Source organism: Pagrus pagrus, assembly GCF_965226575.1.
Source record: "Pagrus pagrus genome assembly, chromosome: 7".
NCBI classification, from domain to species: Eukaryota; Metazoa; Chordata; class Actinopteri; order Spariformes; family Sparidae; genus Pagrus; species Pagrus pagrus.
Genome location: NC_140191.1, coordinates 25,015,040 through 25,035,626, shown reverse-complemented (window position 1 = coordinate 25,035,626; position 20,587 = coordinate 25,015,040). Strand labels below are relative to the sequence as shown.

The 20,587-nt window shown below is 43.3% G+C and overlaps 1 protein-coding gene and 1 long non-coding RNA gene across 2 annotated transcripts in view; one reads left to right on the top strand and one right to left on the bottom strand.

The window, feature by feature from the left end:
• Positions 1–484: 484 nt before the first annotated feature.
• On the bottom strand, positions 485–15,371 carry sall3a (spalt-like transcription factor 3a). Its single transcript, XM_084356998.1, has 4 exons — positions 15,077–15,371; positions 3,439–6,591; positions 2,712–3,049; positions 485–2,137 (listed from the first exon to the last, which is right to left on the bottom strand). The coding sequence occupies exons 1-4, from the start codon at positions 15,156–15,158 to the stop codon at positions 1,706–1,708; spliced, it is 4,005 nt and encodes a 1,334-aa protein (XP_084213124.1). The 5' UTR covers positions 15,159–15,371; the 3' UTR covers positions 485–1,705.
• Positions 15,372–18,673: 3,302 nt separating this feature from the next.
• LOC311260077 overlaps positions 18,674–20,587 on the top strand; it is a 57,035-nt gene continuing 55,121 nt past the window's right edge. The window contains exons 1-2 of the long non-coding RNA XR_014622968.1: positions 18,674–18,734; positions 18,843–18,922. This is a non-coding gene — a long non-coding RNA (uncharacterized lncRNA). The remainder of the gene's footprint in view (positions 18,735–18,842; positions 18,923–20,587) is intronic.

The following is a 20,587-nucleotide window of genomic DNA, read 5'->3' as shown; positions in this document are numbered from 1 at the left end:
GAACAGGCCAATAACTTTAGAGTATCTAGTGAGTCAAACCAGAGGTAACTACTTTCTAAATTCTTACAGATGAAATGTATTTTATTACTATAATACTGAAATGTCAGAGTTGTTGTTGCATGAATTTAAAGGAATGATTTTTAAAAAACTTAATATAAAAAACTTTTACAAATGTTACATTTTTGTTTGTTTAAAATGAGGTGGTCATTTAGGCCCACACTATAAATCATTTTAAAAAAATAAAAAGCTATCCTGCCTGGACCTTTTCTTCTGTTAATCTCTTCCGCTCCGACATATTGAATAATTCTCTAAATAAGGATTTAGAGAAATTTAAATAACAATAATAGTGATAATGATAATAAAAAGACTGTCTCATTGATGTGATCATATGTATCTGGTATTTAAATTTTAATTTATGGAAATAAAAGGGTGACAGAGAAAGGAAAGACATGATGCAGATAAGGAAACCATTCAAACACACACACCTGTTCGCTTTTTTTTTATTTAAGAAGGTTTTGATTGAGTGATGAGTTTGCACTCTGACAAGTAGCACAGATGCAATAACAGAGAACCGACTCTGCAAATTGTAGGAGTGGTACGCTGAAAACAATGAAAACAGCATGTGATAGATAGCTCAGTCAAAAGGTTAACGGTAACTCACAGACAAAACGTCTTGTTTTTAAAAAGTGCATTCACAAACATGACAAATACTCTCAACTCATGATGTCTATTTTTATGTGATACAAAATATGCATACCTGTTTTAGATTTGTCTGTATTTCTATACATAGATATTTCTTCAAAAGGATCACTTCTTTTTTCTTTTTTACAAAGGTTAAAAGCAGGGTTGTGGTCATAGCAGCTTCGGATATCTCTAGCCTCTTTACGGTGTAACCAGATACACATAGTCTCAACAGATATCCAAATAAAACCTACCATTTTCTCTGTTGTTCAACTCAAATGACATATTGTCTTTATTGAAAGAGATATTCATCAGTGAAGCCTGCAGTTTAGAAAAGAAATGGATCAATAAAATGCTTGGGCCATTAAATATATTTTTGTATACCCGCTTTTTTGTCAATATCATAAATACTAAAGACACAGGACAATATTATAAGACAATGCTGGGAGACTAAATGTAAAGATTAAAATAGTTCAAACATTATTTTTTTCAAGTTTTCTAGTTCATGAGAAAAAAAATATCAGGCGAGCACAGAAACACGATACTTCAGTCTTTTCTTCAGTCTATCCATGCCCCCTTTATATTTAAAAGAGCACTCATAAACAAGGTTGCCAGACAGAGGCCAAACAAATCTCTGTTCTTTTCTGTTTCAGTCCTGTCCAGACAAGATGCTTGCCCATCGTAAATGAGGCAGGATCCTGGTTTTCAAAGGAATTCATAAAAGCAGTCAAACATACTGATAAAAACCAATAAGTACCATGCAAATCTTGCAAGACGACATATTCTCAAACAAGAGACAAAGTATTCTTCGTATAGGCGAAATATCAAGTGAGGAGGGAATGGGTGGAAGGCAAAGACCTCTAATCAATACTAAATACTATGTTTCCAAAACCAAACAAAAAATATTTAATCTGTACATAATATAGTACGCATGAGTTCAGACTGGATCAGCAGTTTCTTTCCTTGTTGTTAGACTCTTAGTCTTTGCCAAACGCCTACCTTGGAATAATACAGAAAAGTCTTTTTAATTGATCCCAATCTCTTTGTTCTCCTCCATAAATCTGGAGAAGGGGCGGTTGGCCCCGACATCCAGACCAGCCTTCTCCATACCCGTCATGGGAGGGCTGCTGCCGGTGTGAACACGGTCCATTCCTCCTGGCATGGCACCCAAGGAAGTGATTCCTGCACCGCCCAGGCTGACGGGCAGCTGGGTGATGCCTCCGTTCTGTATCACAGAGATCTCATTGTTCTTCATGGCCAGCCCATTGGTGATGGCGGCTGCGTACTGGTTCCAGAAGCCCGGGTCAACGTTCATGGCCCGAGCTGCCAGATCCTTCTGGAACATCTCGCTGAACTTCATGGCGTCCCCGCCCAGCAAGGCCATGGGATTCTCTACAGACAGTCGCCGACCTCTTCGGGCTGGAGCGTTGTTCCACATGTGTGTTCCCATGTGAACCTAAAATTAGCAAGACAATAAAAAGAAACATCATGAGTGTGCCGTCGTAAGTCACAAGTCCTACGTCCAAGGCAAATACAACATACAAATAAACATTTTATGGGTGGGAATAGAAGGGTAAAGGCCACAGTTCTATGTAAAAACAAACAGTCGCACATTTTTAAAAATGACTTTGTGAAATACTAAAATTTTTTATTAGAGCACATTTGGGAACTGTTGGAAATTAATATAAAATGAACCGATATAACCAAACCACTGATCAATATTAATTCAATATATCATATCATCAAGTTCTTTTTAATTTTGAGGCCCATGTAGTTGTGAATAGATATGTGTAAGTTTTATGTCTGAAATGGACTGATTTTAAATGTATGATGGTGGTATAAATGTATGTTTTATTGAGCAAACAATCAAGAGAGCCCAGAAAAGTGATGGGGAGCGGTTGGAACATTCAGAACTACAAAGGCCTTTAGCAAGAATTGTAACACATTACATAGTGTGCATCTTAAAACCAGATAGACCCCATTTACTGTAATTAAAATTTGAATTAATGCTATATTGAACTGACTCATACCTTCAGATTGCCCTTTGTGGTGAAAGCCCTTCCACAAATAGAGCAGGCGAAAGGTTTTTCCCCAGTGTGTGTGCGCTCATGGATTTGCAGAGCACTGGCTGAGGAGAAATTCTTCCCACATGAGTGGCAGTTGTGCTGCTTAGGAGTGCGTCTTGGAGGCGGGGGAGCCAACATGGGGTTGAGGCTGGGGCTCATGGTGGTCTGGGGCGCCGCAGCAGGAACCTGGATGCCCACAGGCAGGTGAGAGTTGTCGCTCAGAGGCATTGACTTCCCATGTCCGTTCATCTCCATTTTGATCATGTTCGATGCAGTGCTAGCCAAGTTAGGGGTGCTCAGCCCTAAAAAGGAAGAGGTCAAATTAGTATTAGAATGGTGACATTAAACTACACAGGATACATTTGCTAACTCTGCTCCCCTTATAGCTGCGAGGTAGCTGTTTAAAGTTTTATGACTTGAAAATTATCTTAATTTCTAAATTATTCTTCCCTGCCCCACTGCATTAATTAGGCTAACAACATTTTATGTGTTTATTTATAAATGAATTCAATCCTTCTCTGATTATCAATATATCATATTTTATATCATATATTATAATATATAACATACTGAGTCATAACCTGCATAGATGGCATTGAGAGGACATTATTTTCAGTAATAACTGCACATTAGATATTTAATTTAAATTATATAATGCATTAAGTTCTGGTTAATTTTACATAATACACACCTCGCTCTCTGTTTAGAAACAGCATGTTGAAGTGGCTCTCCTCCTTGATAAAGTGCCTGCTAGGTTGAGTGGCAGTCAGGTCAAGGGCCCCAGTGCCTTCAGTTGCCGAAAGCGGAGATGGGGTCTCTGATTTTTCCGACTTCACTGTTGCCAAGCCAGCTGTATTGTTCTCCTGGCCATCCTCTGCTGTCATGGCACTACTGTTGTTATTATTGTTCAGTGTAGCTGGGGACTTGGATAGCTGGCTCTCAGAATGGCTGTGAGATGGGGACAAATGCTGCATGGAGCCAGAGGACTCAGACAAAGCAGGGCTCCCCAAACTTTGACCTTCAGCATCCCCTACCATAGACAGGGAATCGGTGGCAAAGCAATCCGTCTCTCCTCCAAAGCTGCTGCCGTTCTGCATAAGCTTTTGACCAAATGAGCGGGTCATGTTGGCAGTGGAGTCGATCATCTTCATTTGGTTCTCCATTGCAGCAATGCTGGAGATGATGGAAGTTGGTGGGGAGCTCCCAGGTGAGTAAGGTTTCAATGGATCCACTTCTATCTCTTTTAGGTCAGGTTCATCTTCCAGAGCCTGCTCCATTTCATCCAGAAGGTCATCATCATAATTACTCATTGCATCTAAGCTCTTGTCATCATGGGAGAGGTCAGTCTCCATCTCCTGCAGGCTTTCAGGAACTGGGGTGTTGGGGATCTGCCCTCCCATGTGCATACGGATATGCTGCTGCAAGACAACGGCGTTGGTGAACTTCTTCTGACATATGGGGCAGGAGTGCTGGACCCGGAGTGGGGGTTTAGATCTATGGACGCCAAAGTGTGTTTTCAGGTTGCCCTTGGTGGTGAATGCTCGGCCACATATCTTGCATTTGAAAGGCCTCTCCCCAGTGTGGATGCGGTAGTGCATCTTAAGTGCACTCTGGCAGCTCAAAACACGATGACAGATGACACACTGGTTTGGGTCAGTCATCTTCTTGTCAATATTCTCAACAAGCTGCTGCAACTTTGATGTCTCGGAGGTTTGCATAGAGTCTAGGAGGCCTCCAAAGGGAAACTTGGCCTTGAACTGGTCTGAGAGCATGGGAAGGACAGGATGGGAGACAGGATTAGAGGTGGGGCTAGTGATAGGCTCGGTGACCTGGCAACTGTTGGACGGTGTGGTGGAAGTGACAGTAGAGGAAAGAACCACGTGAGTCACTGTTGTTGTGGTGGTGGTGTTATCTCCTGGCCTAGTAGAGCAGCTTGGGGGCAGAAGGACACCTTCGGGTTTCAAGAGAGGCGGCGCATCACTCCCTAGGAAGGGTTTTGGGGAGGGTGAAGTAGTGGTCATGCCAGAGTCAGTGATGATATTAGGGGACAACGATGCACATTCGCTTGATGGTGGAGATGGCCTCTGTGGGGACCTGTTGAGCGGAGTGAGGCTCGGAGAGTCGCCAAAACCTCCCATCATACTCGGCAGCGTGGGAGGCAGCTGGAGCCCGACTGAGGTGGGAACCGTGGGGAGGACAGGTTTGCTGTCTAGCCATGTGGTTACAGGTTTTTCCGGGGGCAAAGACATTCCATATGGGATGCCTGAGCTTGTGGGTACGTTGTCCAGGTACTCTGGCACAGGGTAGGGGTTCATCTGAATATGTGGATATTTCTCTTTGTGCCTCTGGAAGTGAACTTTCAGATTTCCCTTGGTGGAGAAACGGTTGCCACATATGTTGCATTTGTAGGGCCTCTCTCCAGTGTGGGAACGCAGGTGGATCTGTAGGGCGCTGTCACTGCCAAACACCTTGGCACAGAATCGACACTTATGCTTGAAGAAGGGGTCCTCGGAGCTGGGCTTAGTGTCAAACACAGACACATTTGGGGGCTTCCCCTTGCGGTGCTTCATCAGAGCAGAGAGGGGGTCGAGCGCATTGGCTGTGGCTGCTATGCTGGCCAGGGGGTTGGGGAAGATAACGCTGCTGGACGAGCTGTGAGGTATCAGTGGTAGACTGGAGGCAGAGCTCAGGCTCAGGCTGCTGTGGCTGAGCGAGGGAGGGGTGGTGGAGTTCCTGGGAAGAACTGAGCTGCTGCTGATGCCACCAACTCCTGTTACACTACTACTAGTGCTAATGTTGTTGTTTGTGACTGAGGATGAGCAGGAGGGAAGTAGAGATGACAACGCAGTACCACTGGGTGGAGGAAACACTGAGTTATTTGAGGATGTGTTGGGGACTGAAGAGTTAGACTGCTGACTGCCACTTTGTGGTGTATGAGAGAGAGGCCCTTCTATTGCTGAGGTCAGGGGTGAAGGGCCTTGACCATTGAGAGTGGCCGGCAACCTAACAGGCAGCGGATGGACTGGCGGAGTGATGAAGTTGTGTAGCTGTAGCTGACTTGCGACAGGGGGGACACAGGAGGATACAGGCCCCTGGTTTCCAGCAGCATTGCTGTGATGTTGGTTGAGAGCAGGCTGTGAGGCAGACTGCCTGTTCATCAGAGCCACCTGACTGCGTATCTGTTCTATCAGCTGCAGTTGATGTATCTGCTGCTGCTGGAGGGCCATCAGCTGGTCCAGGATCATGGGAATAGCCATGGTGGAAACCCCACTGCCCGCTGCTGCCCTTACGCTCTGTGAAAACTGGGCTACCGCAACCCGGGTGCCGTGCAGGGTCTCCAAGGTAACATTGGTGCTTGGCATGGCGTAGCTTGTAACAGTGGAGGGGACGACATCATTGAGCTGAGGTAGAGAGCCGTCTGGCTCAGGGGATGTCATTTCTCTGTCTTCGGGATCCATATTTTTTTCGGGGGAAAGCTCTAGCTCCATCTGCTCGTCCTCTTTCTCTAGGACATTGACCCCATTTAAGGTTGCTGTCTCTGCGATGTCATCCCCCTCACCAGCAGGACTGTGGTTGCCCTCCCTGGGGTCCTCACTGTCAGCCTGCTCGCTTGAGCAGCTGGGGACAGGGGAGGGCTCTGTCGGGTACTCTTGGGAGGGGTTAGGTGTGTCCTCATTGTCATTCACTATAAGCACCAGGGGGTTTTTGGTGCAGTTCTTTAAATGTTCACAGAAGTCTGACCACTTGAAGAACTCAGCGCAACACTTCTCACATACATGCGTCTCCTCACTGCCACTGCGGCTCTCATTCCCGCTGTCGGCATCATCCAGAACATCACCTCGGGCTAAAGGGAGGGGAGGGAGCAAGGGGAGTGAAGGGGGAGAGGAAAGGAGGGAGGAGGAGGCAAAAAAAAGAAGAATTAATGAATAAATAATCAATAAAGAATCCACACATATTTTGCAGTGCAGTGCTGCAAAGATTTAACCTTTGATTTTTTTCTCTCTTTTAACATAACCAAAATCAATATTCTTTTTATTTTTTTTACTCTGAACAAATTGCCCTAGTTCACCAATTCTCAAGACCCAGGTTTGTGCATTCACACCCTCTCCATAGAGCCAGCTAATAATTTTCTTTGTGCAATCCATCAAATTATGAGGGCCTATCAATTGTGGATACTGCCGCTTAATGAAATTCCATAGAACCTATTGATTTCCAATATTTCATACAATTCACAGCTGCCTCATCTGTTGGGTACAAATCAGGACTTTGATGGCCCCATTAGGATTCCCCTCTGCTATCAAGCCCAGTCATTTCCACCTGAATTTCAAACGCCTGGGCCTTTTCAGTTAGCATTGCAGAGGTAATGCTTTTGCCCTGAATCTAAGCAAGGGACTTTTTACTGGTATATTCTTTGGTTGTGACGTCGTGAAAATTGTTTTGAAAATTATGAGTTCAGAGATCTGATGAATATACAGCTCTTATACATTCCTTGCATTACCCACTGTTAAATTAGCGCATTTAAAATATCTGCAACCAAAATACACACATCTATTATTCAAAATTGAGCCCACTTTGAAATGTTTTGAAATATAAAACATTCCCTCTGAGTTGAGAAATTCCCAGATTTAGTTTCTCTCTCTCTCTCTCTCTTTCTGTCTCTCCCATGGTCTCTGAAATAAGACTCAACAAATTACATGCTAGTGCCATGGCAGCAAAGTCTCTGATTAGTTACACATGTTTAATCACAGTTGTAGGAAGCCACTTCCTCTTCCACATGCAACCATCAAGAGTCACACAAGCCAGCGTAAGCTCCGAACGTGGACCTAATTCACACCTGATCAAAACCATGTAGAAATGGCCTCCCTTGTGTATTTATTTTTTGGGCTCAAGCATAGTTATACTCTATGTGTGTGTGTCTGTGTGTGGGTGTGCATGTGTGTTGCTCGTGGCCGCACACATATTTCCTTTTCATTACGAGTAGGAAGTGTGCTCAATCACCGCCACAGCATCCTGCGCGTACTTTATTTCAGTTTACACTCACAGACCCAGCATATATCTGCTAATACAATTATTTATATACAAATTAAACAATTTTCTACACACTTTACACTATAAAAAATGTCAGGACAATTTAATAGGCATTATTGCAAATAGAAGTGATTTATTACACGAACAGATGGTCACTTAAAAAAGCTTTAGCAGAGTTAATAATTCTTTAAAAGGGGGCTCAAAGAAAAAAAAAAAGGGTTTATAATTATTTGCAAAGTATGTATGTGACTGCATGTCTATATTTAAACACACACACAAATCATGAATCCTGAATAAAGTAAGTAACTGATCTTTTTTTTACGCAGATATAAAAAGACGTGTAGACATCACCTCTAATTACTTCAAGAAAATGCTGCACGTCACAGACTGCACATGTTGAATCAACATTAAAGGTCTAACTCTGCTCTGTGCGTGAGTAATCATGAGATTCATACAGTGCCTACACTCAAAGGTTAAAAAGGAGCAAGCCACGGTGAAGCAGACATGAAGCATTTGTTCCAATTACAGTGACTCATTAGTAAAGAAATTCATCACTCCTCCTGTAATTTCTGTCCGAGGGGGGCATGAGCTATCAAGGTCTGGTGTCTGTAACTTAATTAATTATCAACAGAAAGGCTTTGGACAGTCTCCATGTTCTGGGGCGGGGCTGACAAAACAAGATATTATTTTACATAATCACGTATGTTGCCAGGTCAAAAAAGAAAAAAAAGGGAGGAGGGAAAATAAAATGTAAAATGTTTTGTGCATTATTTCCAAGTTGCAATAAAAATATCCCCTCTCTTTTTGATTTACCTGCAAACTCCTCCATTAAAACAAAAAAATTCTTCATTATTTTCTTAATATCTATAAGAAAGTTTCATTAAAAGGCTCAAATCCTAAAGAAAAATCCTCAAGTGAAAAGCAGCGAGTGGGTAGAAACGTCAGCGACACGTGACAGCAGGCTAAAAATCTCCTTAGCCCAGCAGCGGACAGCAGAACTCATTTCCATAATTGGGGGTTGAAAGGTCAACGCAAATGAGCAGGCATTGTGTTGAGCTGATTAGTTATTAGAATGGTATTACTGTCAATCTCTTTTATTCATTCATACAATTACAAGTGGGGGCCTTTGTATGCCTCTGACCTCACACACACTGACACGTTTTATCACACGCATAAGAACACACACACATTACGTGTGTATGTATAGAGATAAAGATACACATATGCACATACACACAAAAGAATACCTATCCAGAGTGTGTATGAGTGTGCCTGCACAGGCCTTCCTTGTCAAATTTACACTGCAAAGAGCTATATTTTTATGACCTAAAAGGAGAGAAACTGTTAAACTATACTATTTATAACTATATTTATTTTGTTAATTTAATTTTAAAATTCCTGTTTTTTATTTGAAAATGTCCTTCCCATTGGACAGTTACAGTTTTGTTGCAGTATACATTGTACAGGAAGCACAATCACAAAAAAAAAATATCGTTTCTGTTTTAAAATTCAATTCTACGCTCTCAATAGCTCAGGACAATTTGATTAATTCAACAATACTTCACACTGCCACTTTAAAAAAAAGATTTAAGGAACCAATCAGGCGGGTTTTGTTGTGGTTTCGGACAGTTTGAACATCGCCACAATTGCTCGACATTACAACACAGGCCACACTGATGTGCAACATGATCATTTCTATGCTTTTTTGGGGAAATATTCTAAAACTGTACGTGCTCATGATCTCCAAATAATTCCAATTGCATTCACAACCCCTCTGAAACAGGGGGGTGCCATTGTTTTGTTCATGCAGCTGTGTGAAGGCGACATTTTGTGGTTGTTATGTGTTTGCAAGACAGTGACAAAGTGTGTGCATGTGTGTGTGCGCGTGTGTGTGCATGTGTGTGTGTGTGTGTGTGTGCGTGGGGTGAGGGGGGGGTCGTATTGATTTTCCTATAGCATGAGAAAGGAAAGGGTGGAAAGAAAAAATCCAATCCGTTTCTCATTCCTTTAAGAGTCTTCATTTACTCAGATGCAAATATTAAGCTGATCGCAGTCAATAGGGGGATTGTAGACATTGAATCTGTGTGTCCGCTATCTCGCTCGGCAATCTTTGGCATGCTAACTGAAACCGCTAATCTGACATATTATATCAGATGAGGTATTCATGCTTTCCACTGATTCCACAGAGCCGGGCATTGAGCGGAGCGTTGAGCAATTACTAATTCTACCCGTTCTTAACAATTTCCAGATTCGCTTAATGAATACACACATGGACAATGACACTGGGAACGTTTTGCTCTACGTTGAGGTGAAATCTTTGGGGGCATTTCAAATATAAATGTATCCTACCTTTAAACTATTTTCAGCTCAAGCTGTGATATTTTTGATTTCAGTTACATTATTAAAGACAGTAAGAAGAGCCGTGTCCAAAAAGTGCCGCCCCTCCTTCTGCCTCTTTAAAATGCATTCGTCTCAAGCATCCGAGGAGAGCTTATAGGATCCTTCACGAGAGACGCATCACCATAGGTCCAGCCCAAGTTGGGAGGGGAGGGCGAAAAAAAAAAAAAAAAAAAAGAGGCCTGCTGTGCTCAACAATGTTGGAATTCTTGCGCAAATTACATTTTTCCATTGCATCATTTTCTGTTCTCTAATAAATGAATTATTTAAGTCAGAATTTGTATTTATTTTACTGAAGCTGATCTGACAGACAACTGTTTTGATGCATTGTGTGCACGTTGCTGCATTTTACATTTGGGAACTTGCAGCACACGATCATTCAAGACACACAAGAAGATAGAAACAGATTATACTTTGATTATGCGCTTTTGTGATGCGTTAATTCCTGTTTTTAAACACTGAATCTGATCTAAACATTGCATCAATTCCACTAACTCTACCTCCGTATATTTGCTTGTATTTTTTAAGCCGGCAGATACTTCAAAAAATGATATTTTTCAGTCATCTCTCTGTGGCCATAACTTAAACCATCTCAACATCTCGAAAGATCCCATGCATCCTCAGACCTGCAGAGACTCGAGCGTCCTCAGCACAGCTCTGTGTCTTTATGTGTGTGTGTGTGTGTCATCGGCCTGGTCAGCCCCACTGCAGAGTGGTACAGTCATATCTGCACTAACAGAGAGGCCTTTGTCATTGCCTGCAGATGTGGAGCAGCCAAAACATTAACGATTTGTTTGTGTAAGCATTTGCAATACAGTATTCAATGACGGCACTCTGTCCAGATGACTGTGTCACCCGTCAAGACGGCTCTGTGTGTGTCCGCGTGTGGATTTACAAAAGAGGCTCGAGGTGAGGAGGAGGATCTAATGGACGCTCATCCTCGGCAGGCCAAAGACATATTTTATAGTCTGTCTCTTTCAATTGAGGTTCACTTAAATTTAGATGGTTAGATGCTAATTTTTAAATTACAAAACAAATTCTCTTATTACACCCAACACAAGCTGAAAAACTGAATCATCTCCACTGTCGAACTCTTCCACTATGGCTCCATTTTCTGATTGAATCAGTGTTAAAATCAGCTAAGCAAACACAAACAAAGTCATCAAAAGAAAACCAGTTAATGGCAAAATGCACCTTTTCACTTGATGCCTTGTTAGCTTTCTCTTAAATCCTCCCCGAAATCTGCTCTTTAGTCGAAAGTTAAATGGTCTCTCCTGTCTAGTCCTTCCTCTCAATCAGGATCTCACTTGTTCGTGTGTGTTTTCAGTGCTGAGTAGTAATTAAGACACAGCCATATTTGAGTGCCTTCTTGAAGACATCTTTGGCACGACTATGTGGGTGGTCCAGAGGCCTGCACCCAATGGTGAGAGGGGATTAAAACAAAAGCCAAACAAAGCCCCACTGCAGGGGAACCGTGTTGTCACTGTCAGCAGGGATTTCCTCAATATATTATATTTTTTGCACCTCATAACTGCGTACATTCCTGCCTCAAAGATTAAGCTGTGGAGAGGGGAAAGAGTTTAAACATGGTGAGTGTGTTTGAGAGTTAATGTGAATATGAAAATGTAAACTGAAGCCACGTTCGTAGTGGTCGTGAAAACCTCACCAACACGTCTTAGAAGATGTCAAAAAATATAATTTTACCACCATTAAAATGGTAAAATATAATTTTTTTTTGGTTACACTTGATACTTCACATCGACGTCCATAGCTGAGGAAATGCACCTTTTGAAATCCTTCTCAATAAGAGTAAGCACAAATGGGTTGATATACGCCTCCCACACACTCCACATGCACACCTTCAGAGACACTGGCTGTAGAGGAGGAAGCGGTTGGCGAGATGAAAAGCCCGTCGCTGTTCACACTTTCTAGGACACGAGTAAGCTGTGCTGCCAAGGTCAACGGCACACATGTTCTAATTGTACAAGGAGCTTGACATCTAGCGGCAGGACCTGGCTGGCCGGGGCTAGACAAAGGTTAAGTCAGCAAGCTTTATAAAAGCACTCCTAAGCAGACCGCCCCCACCTCTCCACCACCACCTCTCCCCATCCTAACACACACACACACACACACACACACACACACCACCCCCCATGCCCCCAGGGGGCAAGTGTCCGGAAGGCCTGAGGGGGAGATGATATGCCAGACAAGCTTGTTGGCACTTGATTTTAGTTTTTCCATCCTTTCAGGGGATGCAGCACATTAAAGGGCTCCTGCAGTGGACAGCAGTGAGAGACAGTCACATGAAAACAGGTCAAATCAAACTGAAGGTTTGGAAAAGAAAGCACACGCAAGGTGAAGTTTTTACCCAAGCTCCTTAATCTTGTGCCTATTTCCTTGTTTGAAACGAAAAGCGCCGCGGACAGAGTGTCCTTGAGCACAATTTGAACACCACTCGACTGCCTGCCTTTCTCTCTGCCACCAGCCCGACATGTATGGATTTAAAGTCTAAATCAAGCGGCGACTGACGATTGGAACTTTTGAATTCCTTCGACATTATATGCAATGATTTGTCAAGGCCGGCGATCAATAGTGTCGTCACGAGCTGCGCCACGGAGAATAGAACAGGCAGCGGAGAATCCGATCATGCTGCAATGATACACTGACAGTCTGACATTTGTAGCTCGTCTGTAAGGTAGCTTAGGATGAGACATGGTATTATTAGGTTTATCTAAGTGTGTATGGGCTCAGTGTGCTCTGCCAAAGGCTTGGGATTGTTTCACTGCAGCGTCTGTCCTGGAAACAAGCGAGCCAGTATATAGAGCTCCAGCGAGGACAGGCGAGAACATTCCACGGCCACTACCAGCCTGAAGCACAATGGTGTGGATGCTATAGGTTACCCACGACACAGTCTGTGTGCGTCTGTTTGTGTGTTTATGTTTTAGAGCCACACATCCATGCAGGACAGGGTGTGTTAAAAATGCAGGAAAAGAGTGTATGACTTCTTTTCTTTTTACTCAACGCTTATTCGATCCATCTTTAGACATTTTCTTTTTTAAAAACGCAAAAAATTATTTTTGAATAAATTCTGCTCGCGTGTAAATTCAACGTCAGAGAAGCGTACGTTGGCTTTTTCATTCCACGATCCTACAGGAGAGCAACCTGATGGACGCTTTCGCATCTCTGACCAAAACCTTGGGGAGGTTTTCCTCGACATTAAAACAGAAAGAGTTTTTGTGTCGAAATATGAATTCCCCCCCCCCGAAATGATGGAAATCAACAGAGCGAAAGCGGACGAAAAAGAGCCAAGAGTGATCAGTGTGGCTCTCCTCCTCACACCAACATTTCCCCATGCACAGAGAACTGCTCCCCAGAGATTACATCACGCATTTCTATTGTAAAGAAGAGTGTGTGTGAGTGTGACTGGGTGTGTGTGTGTGTGTGACTGGGTGTGTGTGTGTGTATGTGTGTGTGTGTGTTGGCCAACATGAGCCTGTAGTGAGGTATAAATAATAGCAGTGATTTGTTGTGAGCTCCATGGAAATACACCTTTCAGTGAACACCATTAAATGTGCTGATTTTAAGAGTTAACACAGCTTTGTTATTGGAGAAGGGTGTTATTAAAATTGTATAAAAAATTACAAAATTATTAGATTTTAATCCTGGTGGATAAAATATGATAAAATACAACTATTAAAAATATACAATTTAAGGAGATTGCGAGTGTAAAAAGCAGCACGTACAGCAGGATGTGTGCGCTCTGGAGTAAAAAGATTAATATCCCTACAGTTGTCACGTTGTTCCTGTAATTCCTGCAGCATTACAGCCTCGCTTAAGATGTGACTTTGGCTCTGTAATGCTCGTTTTATTGCGCAAAAAAAAAAAAAAGAAAAAGAAAAGGCTGAGTACAGAATAAAACATGAATGAGCCTTTTTTTTTTTTTTCTTTCCTCCTTCCCCACATGGCGAGGACGAGCTCTGTCAAGCGATCTTGTCGACATTGTGAGCAAAAGGGAACAAATCAAGTGTGCTAAATTTATGTGAGGGGGGTAAACAAAAACATTTCCATAACAAAAACAAGGCTTCGACCTGCAACAGAATCCGCATTTTGCTCCTCGGAGGAGCCCAGACAGGCGCACAGGGACAAAAGGCACGAATGTGGAATAAAAATAAAATTAAAATAAAATGTTTTTTTTTTTTTTTTTTTAAATGAATAATATACATTTAGCTGCGTGTTTTGCTTGTTTGTGCGCGAGTGAAGAATTTTAAAGCTCTGAGAGAGGATGTCAAATAATTTCCAACTTCTCACACAGTGTGTGTATGCATGCTTTGCGCGTGTATTCGGTGTGCGCGCAGGTACATGCAAGTGTGTAGGATTTCGAAGACGCATTTAAGAAAACAGCTCCGATGTTTGACATGTAGGAAAGTATTCAAATAATTCTGTTATTAAAAAAAGAAACAGGTTTTTCCAAAAGGCCTCCAGCTCATACAGTGATACAGACGCAGCCAGTGCAGACTGTTGAAAATGAATATATGCATTAGTTATATTAATCTCAAAAGTCATCTGACAGCCGGCACAGCCTGAGCGACATGCAGGTTCAACTGATGTTTGGGAATAAAATTAAAACACAACTTCTTCAGCAAGAAATCCAGCATTCAGTCACCAGTGACTCCTGAGTGCATCATAACGGATTTATCACAAATAATTCCGTCTATATTGAAGTAATTAATCTTATCTGAAACCCAGCAATAATCCGAATAAATCTAGTTGAGACTAAAGTGAAAGAAACAAGTTTAAAAGCGGCTAGAATAAAACAAAAAGCAGAGTGAACCACAGCAGTGTGGAGCAGAAGGGGGGAAGTTGCCTGTTCGGATCAGAGAGCTCAGCTGATCGGATCCACTCACCGTGCTCGGAAACCACCCCGGCTAGTGCGGGATCCTCGTCCGACTTGAGGTGCTGCGGCTTGGCTTGCTTGCGTCGGGACATGCTGCTGGCGTCAGTGCTGGCGATGCTTCTGCTTTTGCGCTCCGAGATGCCTCTGCGTTTTGCAGATACATCAGCGAAGGGGAGCGAATGGATCAACACACTCTTACAAGAAAAAAAGAAAGAAAAAGGGGAGAAAAAAAAAAGTTCGCAAACAGTTCTGGTAGTAGCGGAGCGGAGAGAGCGAGGGGGAGAGAGGACAGGGGGGGAAATAATGTGAAATTAGCCGGTGCTGCTGCCGCTGCCGCTGCTGTTGTTGTGCGTCGGATTGCGCATGTCGGTATAATAATTATGATAGTGAATAATGCCTCGCGATTAATGGCACCGTGTGAAGGTGGGGAGGATTGGCTGGAGTCCAGCGGACGCGCATTGGATATGGTAATGAGGGACGGACTAAGCAATTAGCCGCTTCACTCTCAGACTTTATCCGTCTCTTTTCTCTTTACTATCCAGCCTCCCCCCAACAACACAACACAACACACCAAATCTCTTGTTATGCCCAGCTCACGGGGGGGTCTTCGACAGGGAAAACGTCAGGCTCTGTTCTCCCCCTCCTTTCAGCGAGCGCACCGACTCGCAAGCGCCGAGGATTCACCGCGAAGTATCTCTCATCTTCATCACTCTGACCTTTACGATCCCCGCTTCAGAAAAAAAAGCGTCTCTCTCACCGAGTCTGTCTCGAGAGTTTGGCTCAGTTCTCGCACTTTCTCGGCAACTTTTGTGTGAGTGTGTGAGTGTGAGTGTGCGTCGAGGGTTGAACACGCACCTCCTTCTGAGCTGGACTCAGATGAAGCGATGTTTACAGTCTCTGAGACTTTAAAGTTTTCTCTCGATGGACATCTCCCCGGTGCGGGCAAAAGTTCTCGACACCGGCAATAAACGGTCACCAGGGCTTTTCTCTTTGCTGCTCTTGTTCGAACGGCGCAGCCCCGCTCTCCAAACTTTGACGCGCGTCTTCCGAGAAAAGCGGCTTCAACAGTCCTCCTCTCTGCCACAATGCGACCAAAAACTCATCTGTCCCGTTAGGCAAGTCGCTTCAGTGTTTCCCCGATCGCGACCAACTCCTCCTCTCGCCGTGTTTTAGCTCCCGGTTGCGCCTTCGCCTCGGTGCGCTCTCTCCAAAAAACAAAAACAAAACAAAAAAAAGTGTCTTTTCTGGATATTCGGCGGCCAGCACACTCAAGCGCTGCTTGTTTCCCGAAATGAAAGCATCAGCCGGTGTCTTCCCTTCACTCGGAGCCAACTTTGAAGTTATCTTTTCTGGCAACCCACAAGCGCTGTCGGTCTCTCGGCGTCGGGCATGGCTCCGTGTGTGTGGGGGACTGCGCTGTGTGTGAGAGTTAACCCCCAAGCAGAGGTTCAGCCCATTGCTTTCAGCCACCACTAGGATGTACCACCACGTTACTGTTCAATGGATCGTCCCCAGACTCACAGTGTGAACACCCAGATTTGACCTCCCATCATATAATAACTCACAGCTCTTAGCAGCCGCCGCCGCTGACAGATAGGCTGTCATATTAATCTCGCAGGATGTATTTGTGCACAGTGTTTCCAGCGTGACTCTCCATCACAGCCTCCTGCCTTTGTGTTAACTTTATTTCTAGTTTATGGACATTTTACGCGCGGAAGTGTAGTTTCTCCCTCACTGACAGCAATCACATCGTATGATTTACAGTAAAAAGATCATTAAAAAATATCTTACAGAGTCCTGTCAGACTGTGCGGCCCATTCCAAATATAATTTAATAATGTTATTGTTGTTAACACCTTTTTCTTCTCTTTTCTGGAAAAATGAAAAATAATGGAGCGATGTTTCATCTCATCGTGCTCCAGAATAAACACATTAACCCTTTACTTTGCATGTTTCTGTGTGCATTAAATCTCTGTGAGCACGGGGGTCACATTAATGGGCAGAGGATTGAAAGGATTAGGACGTGGGATCCGGCTGGCGCGTAAATAAGAAGGAAAAACGAACGTGCGTCATTTTCTATCGATAAATATGATTTAACAGCTGCGTAAAGTTGCTGTGATCTCTTAGTTTTAGGCGTGTAACCTCCTTAATTCGTCACGAAATCTCTCTTTAGCATAAATAATGATGTGTTTTAATGCTATGAAATGTGAAAAGAGTAGCTCTGCACATATTGTTGTTGTCGTGGTCGTTGCTCTGACGCGTAAAACCATTTTACTGTAGCGATGACTCCTGTCAGGAGGGGTGGTGTTTGGGAGAGAGAGGGGGCTCGGTTAGAGCCTCCCCCTCCCTCTCCCTCCTGTCGCTTTGACTCGTCTATCCCCCTGTGTCCACCTCATATGAGAGACAAATCTGTTGACAGCAAGGTCGTCCTGTGAGCAAACTTTCTTTTCTTCTCCTTCTCCTTCTCCCTCCATCATCCCTCCCTCCTCCCCTTTAGAAGTTATGTCCAAAAGGCCTGTTATTATCTGGTATTAATAGATGCAGCCCCGGGAAGACAAAATCAGCTATTGATAATTGCAAGGAGTATACGGCAGCTACTGTATCGATCGGCGTGTCCTCCACTCCCCTGGTGCTGAGAGATAAGGAGACACACTCTTTAGAGCAATATAATTTCTTTTGACCTATCTGCTTGCTACAGACTTATGATGAATAGCCAGAGTGGCTGAAGTCCTTTATCACCAAAGTTACCCCCTTGATATAATATTGATTCTTTATAACTAGCTCGCCACACAAAAATCAAACTGTCCACTTGGCCATCATCATCATCAATATCATCACAAAGGCGGAGGAATGAGGATCCCCCGCGCCTCCTCCGCGAGGGGCGAGCCTTCACCCCCCCCCCCCCTCCTCCTCCTCTGTAGGCCTAATCTTTATTTTGCTGATGATGAAAGGAGAGGGGAAACGAGGCAAGGTGCCATTTAGGACGAGGTGCCATTTAATCCGGTACACTACACACACACACACACAGGCGCACACGCACACGCACACACACACACATAGAGGAAGAAGGGGAGGGGAGGGAGATCCAGTGTGATCAGGGATCGCCAAACAGCTTGGACTTCCGGGAAAGTAATTAATTTGAAATTCCTGATGGTTTTGAGGGGTCTTCTGTCTGATTTTAGGCCGATCCACATGATTCCATCCCATCATTTTTCATAATTGATATAAAAGTATATTGATGAAATTAAAGTAATAAAAAAAAATCGATGAATTCAGTCATGTTACAGGAAATAAATAGCTCATTAATAAAAAAAATAATTAAAAAAAGGTAATAAACGGGCGTTCGTTTTGTGACACAGCTGACACCGGACGCGCCTCAGAGGTGTCTTCTAACCTTAGAGGACGGCGGGGCTGTTTTGCTGCATAGCTGGAGCCCACAGCGGCTGTTAGAACAGAGCAGGGCCACTCTCCCCCATTCACCGACACACACACACACACACACACACACACACAGAGAGAGAGAGAGAGAGAGAGCTGCTGGTGGAGGAGAGGAAGAGGAGGAGGGGTGAGGGGGGCGAGGAAGGGAGGGAGGGAGGGAGAGAAGAAACGTGTAATCACCCAAACAACCATTTTTACCCATTTCAACCCCTTCTGGATCTGTGTCGCAAGGTAAGAAAAAAAAAGAAAAAGAAAAAGAAGGGGTCTAGCTGGCTTCGGCAGCGGCCCTCTCTCTGCATCATAAAGTGCACCGGCTGACTTTTCTCTCACACTCTGCAGTCGGCCGTGAGGTTATCTGTCTTTTCACTGCGGATACCGTGAAGGGGAGGCCCGGACCGCGAGGGGAGAGACGCCAAGAGGTAAATGACGCTCGCAGTTTGAATTTATCCTTCAGTCTGTCGCTGCGTAAAATAAGACTCAACCATCGGATTTATCTGTAAGCGCGGGGGCTGTGAGAGGATTGATATTTCGTATACCTTGTGTGGCTCGTGGAGCATGTGATCAGACCGTTAACGCAACGCAGTCTGAAGAACCGCGTCCCCCCGCGTCAGCGTCCAATCAGACGTCTTTGCGCCGCCGCAACTGGTGCCAAGACGCATTTACACACACACACGCACACACACCGCAGGCTACTGTATCAGCCTATGGCAGCCTATGGCATACTGCTGGAGTTTCTATCTGCACCAATCAGAGACGGTGTATAACTTTATTCTGCCATTGGTTGATGATAAGAACACTCTCCCTGAGGACAGCTCGAATATTCCCGCTAGACTGTGACTAAATATTTGGTTTATAGTGATTTTATTGGTGCTTACTGGCATTGTTGTGTAACTGTAACATTCACATAGTGTGTCCGTGAGTGTTGGGTTATGTTAGGTTCATACTTTCTGTGGTTTTATTGTAAAATTGCTTAATAACTTTGGTTATTAAAATGTTTTTAGTGACATTATTATGAATGTTATGTCCTTTAACCAAGACTTTAACTTTGTCAGTGGTGATACACTGTAAAATGATCACATACCTTTTATTCTACTGTAATCAATTTTCATAATATTCCTATAAATATTTGTCATATTACTCTATTGAACTTTTCGTCCGACGCCACACTATTTGCAATCTGTAGGCTCGCTGCAGCTGTTACTACAAAGGTTTTGGTGCCATGTGCGACATGTTATGATGTCTGAAGGCTCCTTTCATAAAAGTCTAAGTTTAGATAAGAAATTTAAAGTAATCACATTTCTTCGTCAGTTTCTCGTGGTTGTCTTTTATTACAATATTCCTATAATTATCTGCTCTTAAACTGAGTCTATGGCTTTACCTTTATTTATTTATATATTCTTTCAGTTTATTTGTCATGGGGACAATACATGAAGGCATTGTTGCATCTAATTGAAATGCAACCGATGCCATGTTTGTAGGACTTCTAGCTGTGGCTAATTTGCAGTCCTTGTCCCTGGTGAGGCTTTTGAGGAATAAAACACATGATACAACACTTTAAAATAGACATTAAAACTAACAATAAAACAGCCGTAGACAAGCAGCCGCTGCAGACAGTGATTGTAACAATGAGTAAGACCAACAATTAAGAACAATGACTGAAAGGAACGACTGAGAGAAGAGAAAAAGGGAGAAAAGAAAGGTGAAATATGTGCTATATAAAACATGTAACTCAGCGTTCACGTGTTTGAGCTTGTTTAAGCCGTAGTTATTCGGAGAAAGTATTTTTTTACCATTTAAAATAAGATCAGTACAGTTGTTTTAAGGATCACTGTTACTTCTTATTACCGGGTTTTATATTAAAGGGGCACTACGCAATTTTAGAGACAATACAAATGAGGTAATATTTTTTTTTTTCCATAAGTGAATAAACAAGCTGTTCTCAGAGGAAAATAAGGTCCCCAGAACACTGTTTGAAGCTAGGAAAGTGGCAGGGTCCGCCACATATAAACAAAGTCAAACAGTATAAGTGTTGTCCTTTAAGGTCAGTTTGTTTATTGAGTCGTGAAAATGTAGAGCGTTTGTTT

Excerpts from the sequence above, each read along its gene's own strand:
- sall3a (XM_084356998.1), bottom strand. The coding sequence starts at position 15,158 with ATGTCCCGACGCAAGCAAGCCAAGCCGCAGCACCTCAAGTCGGACGAG. Across the intron at positions 6,592-15,076 it reads CGGGGTGGTTTCCGAGCACG|CCCGAGGTGATGTTCTGGAT; the intron begins GTGAGTGGATCC and ends CCCTCCCTTTAG. Across the intron at positions 3,050-3,438 it reads GTTTCTAAACAGAGAGCGAG|GGCTGAGCACCCCTAACTTG; the intron begins GTGTGTATTATG and ends CTTCCTTTTTAG.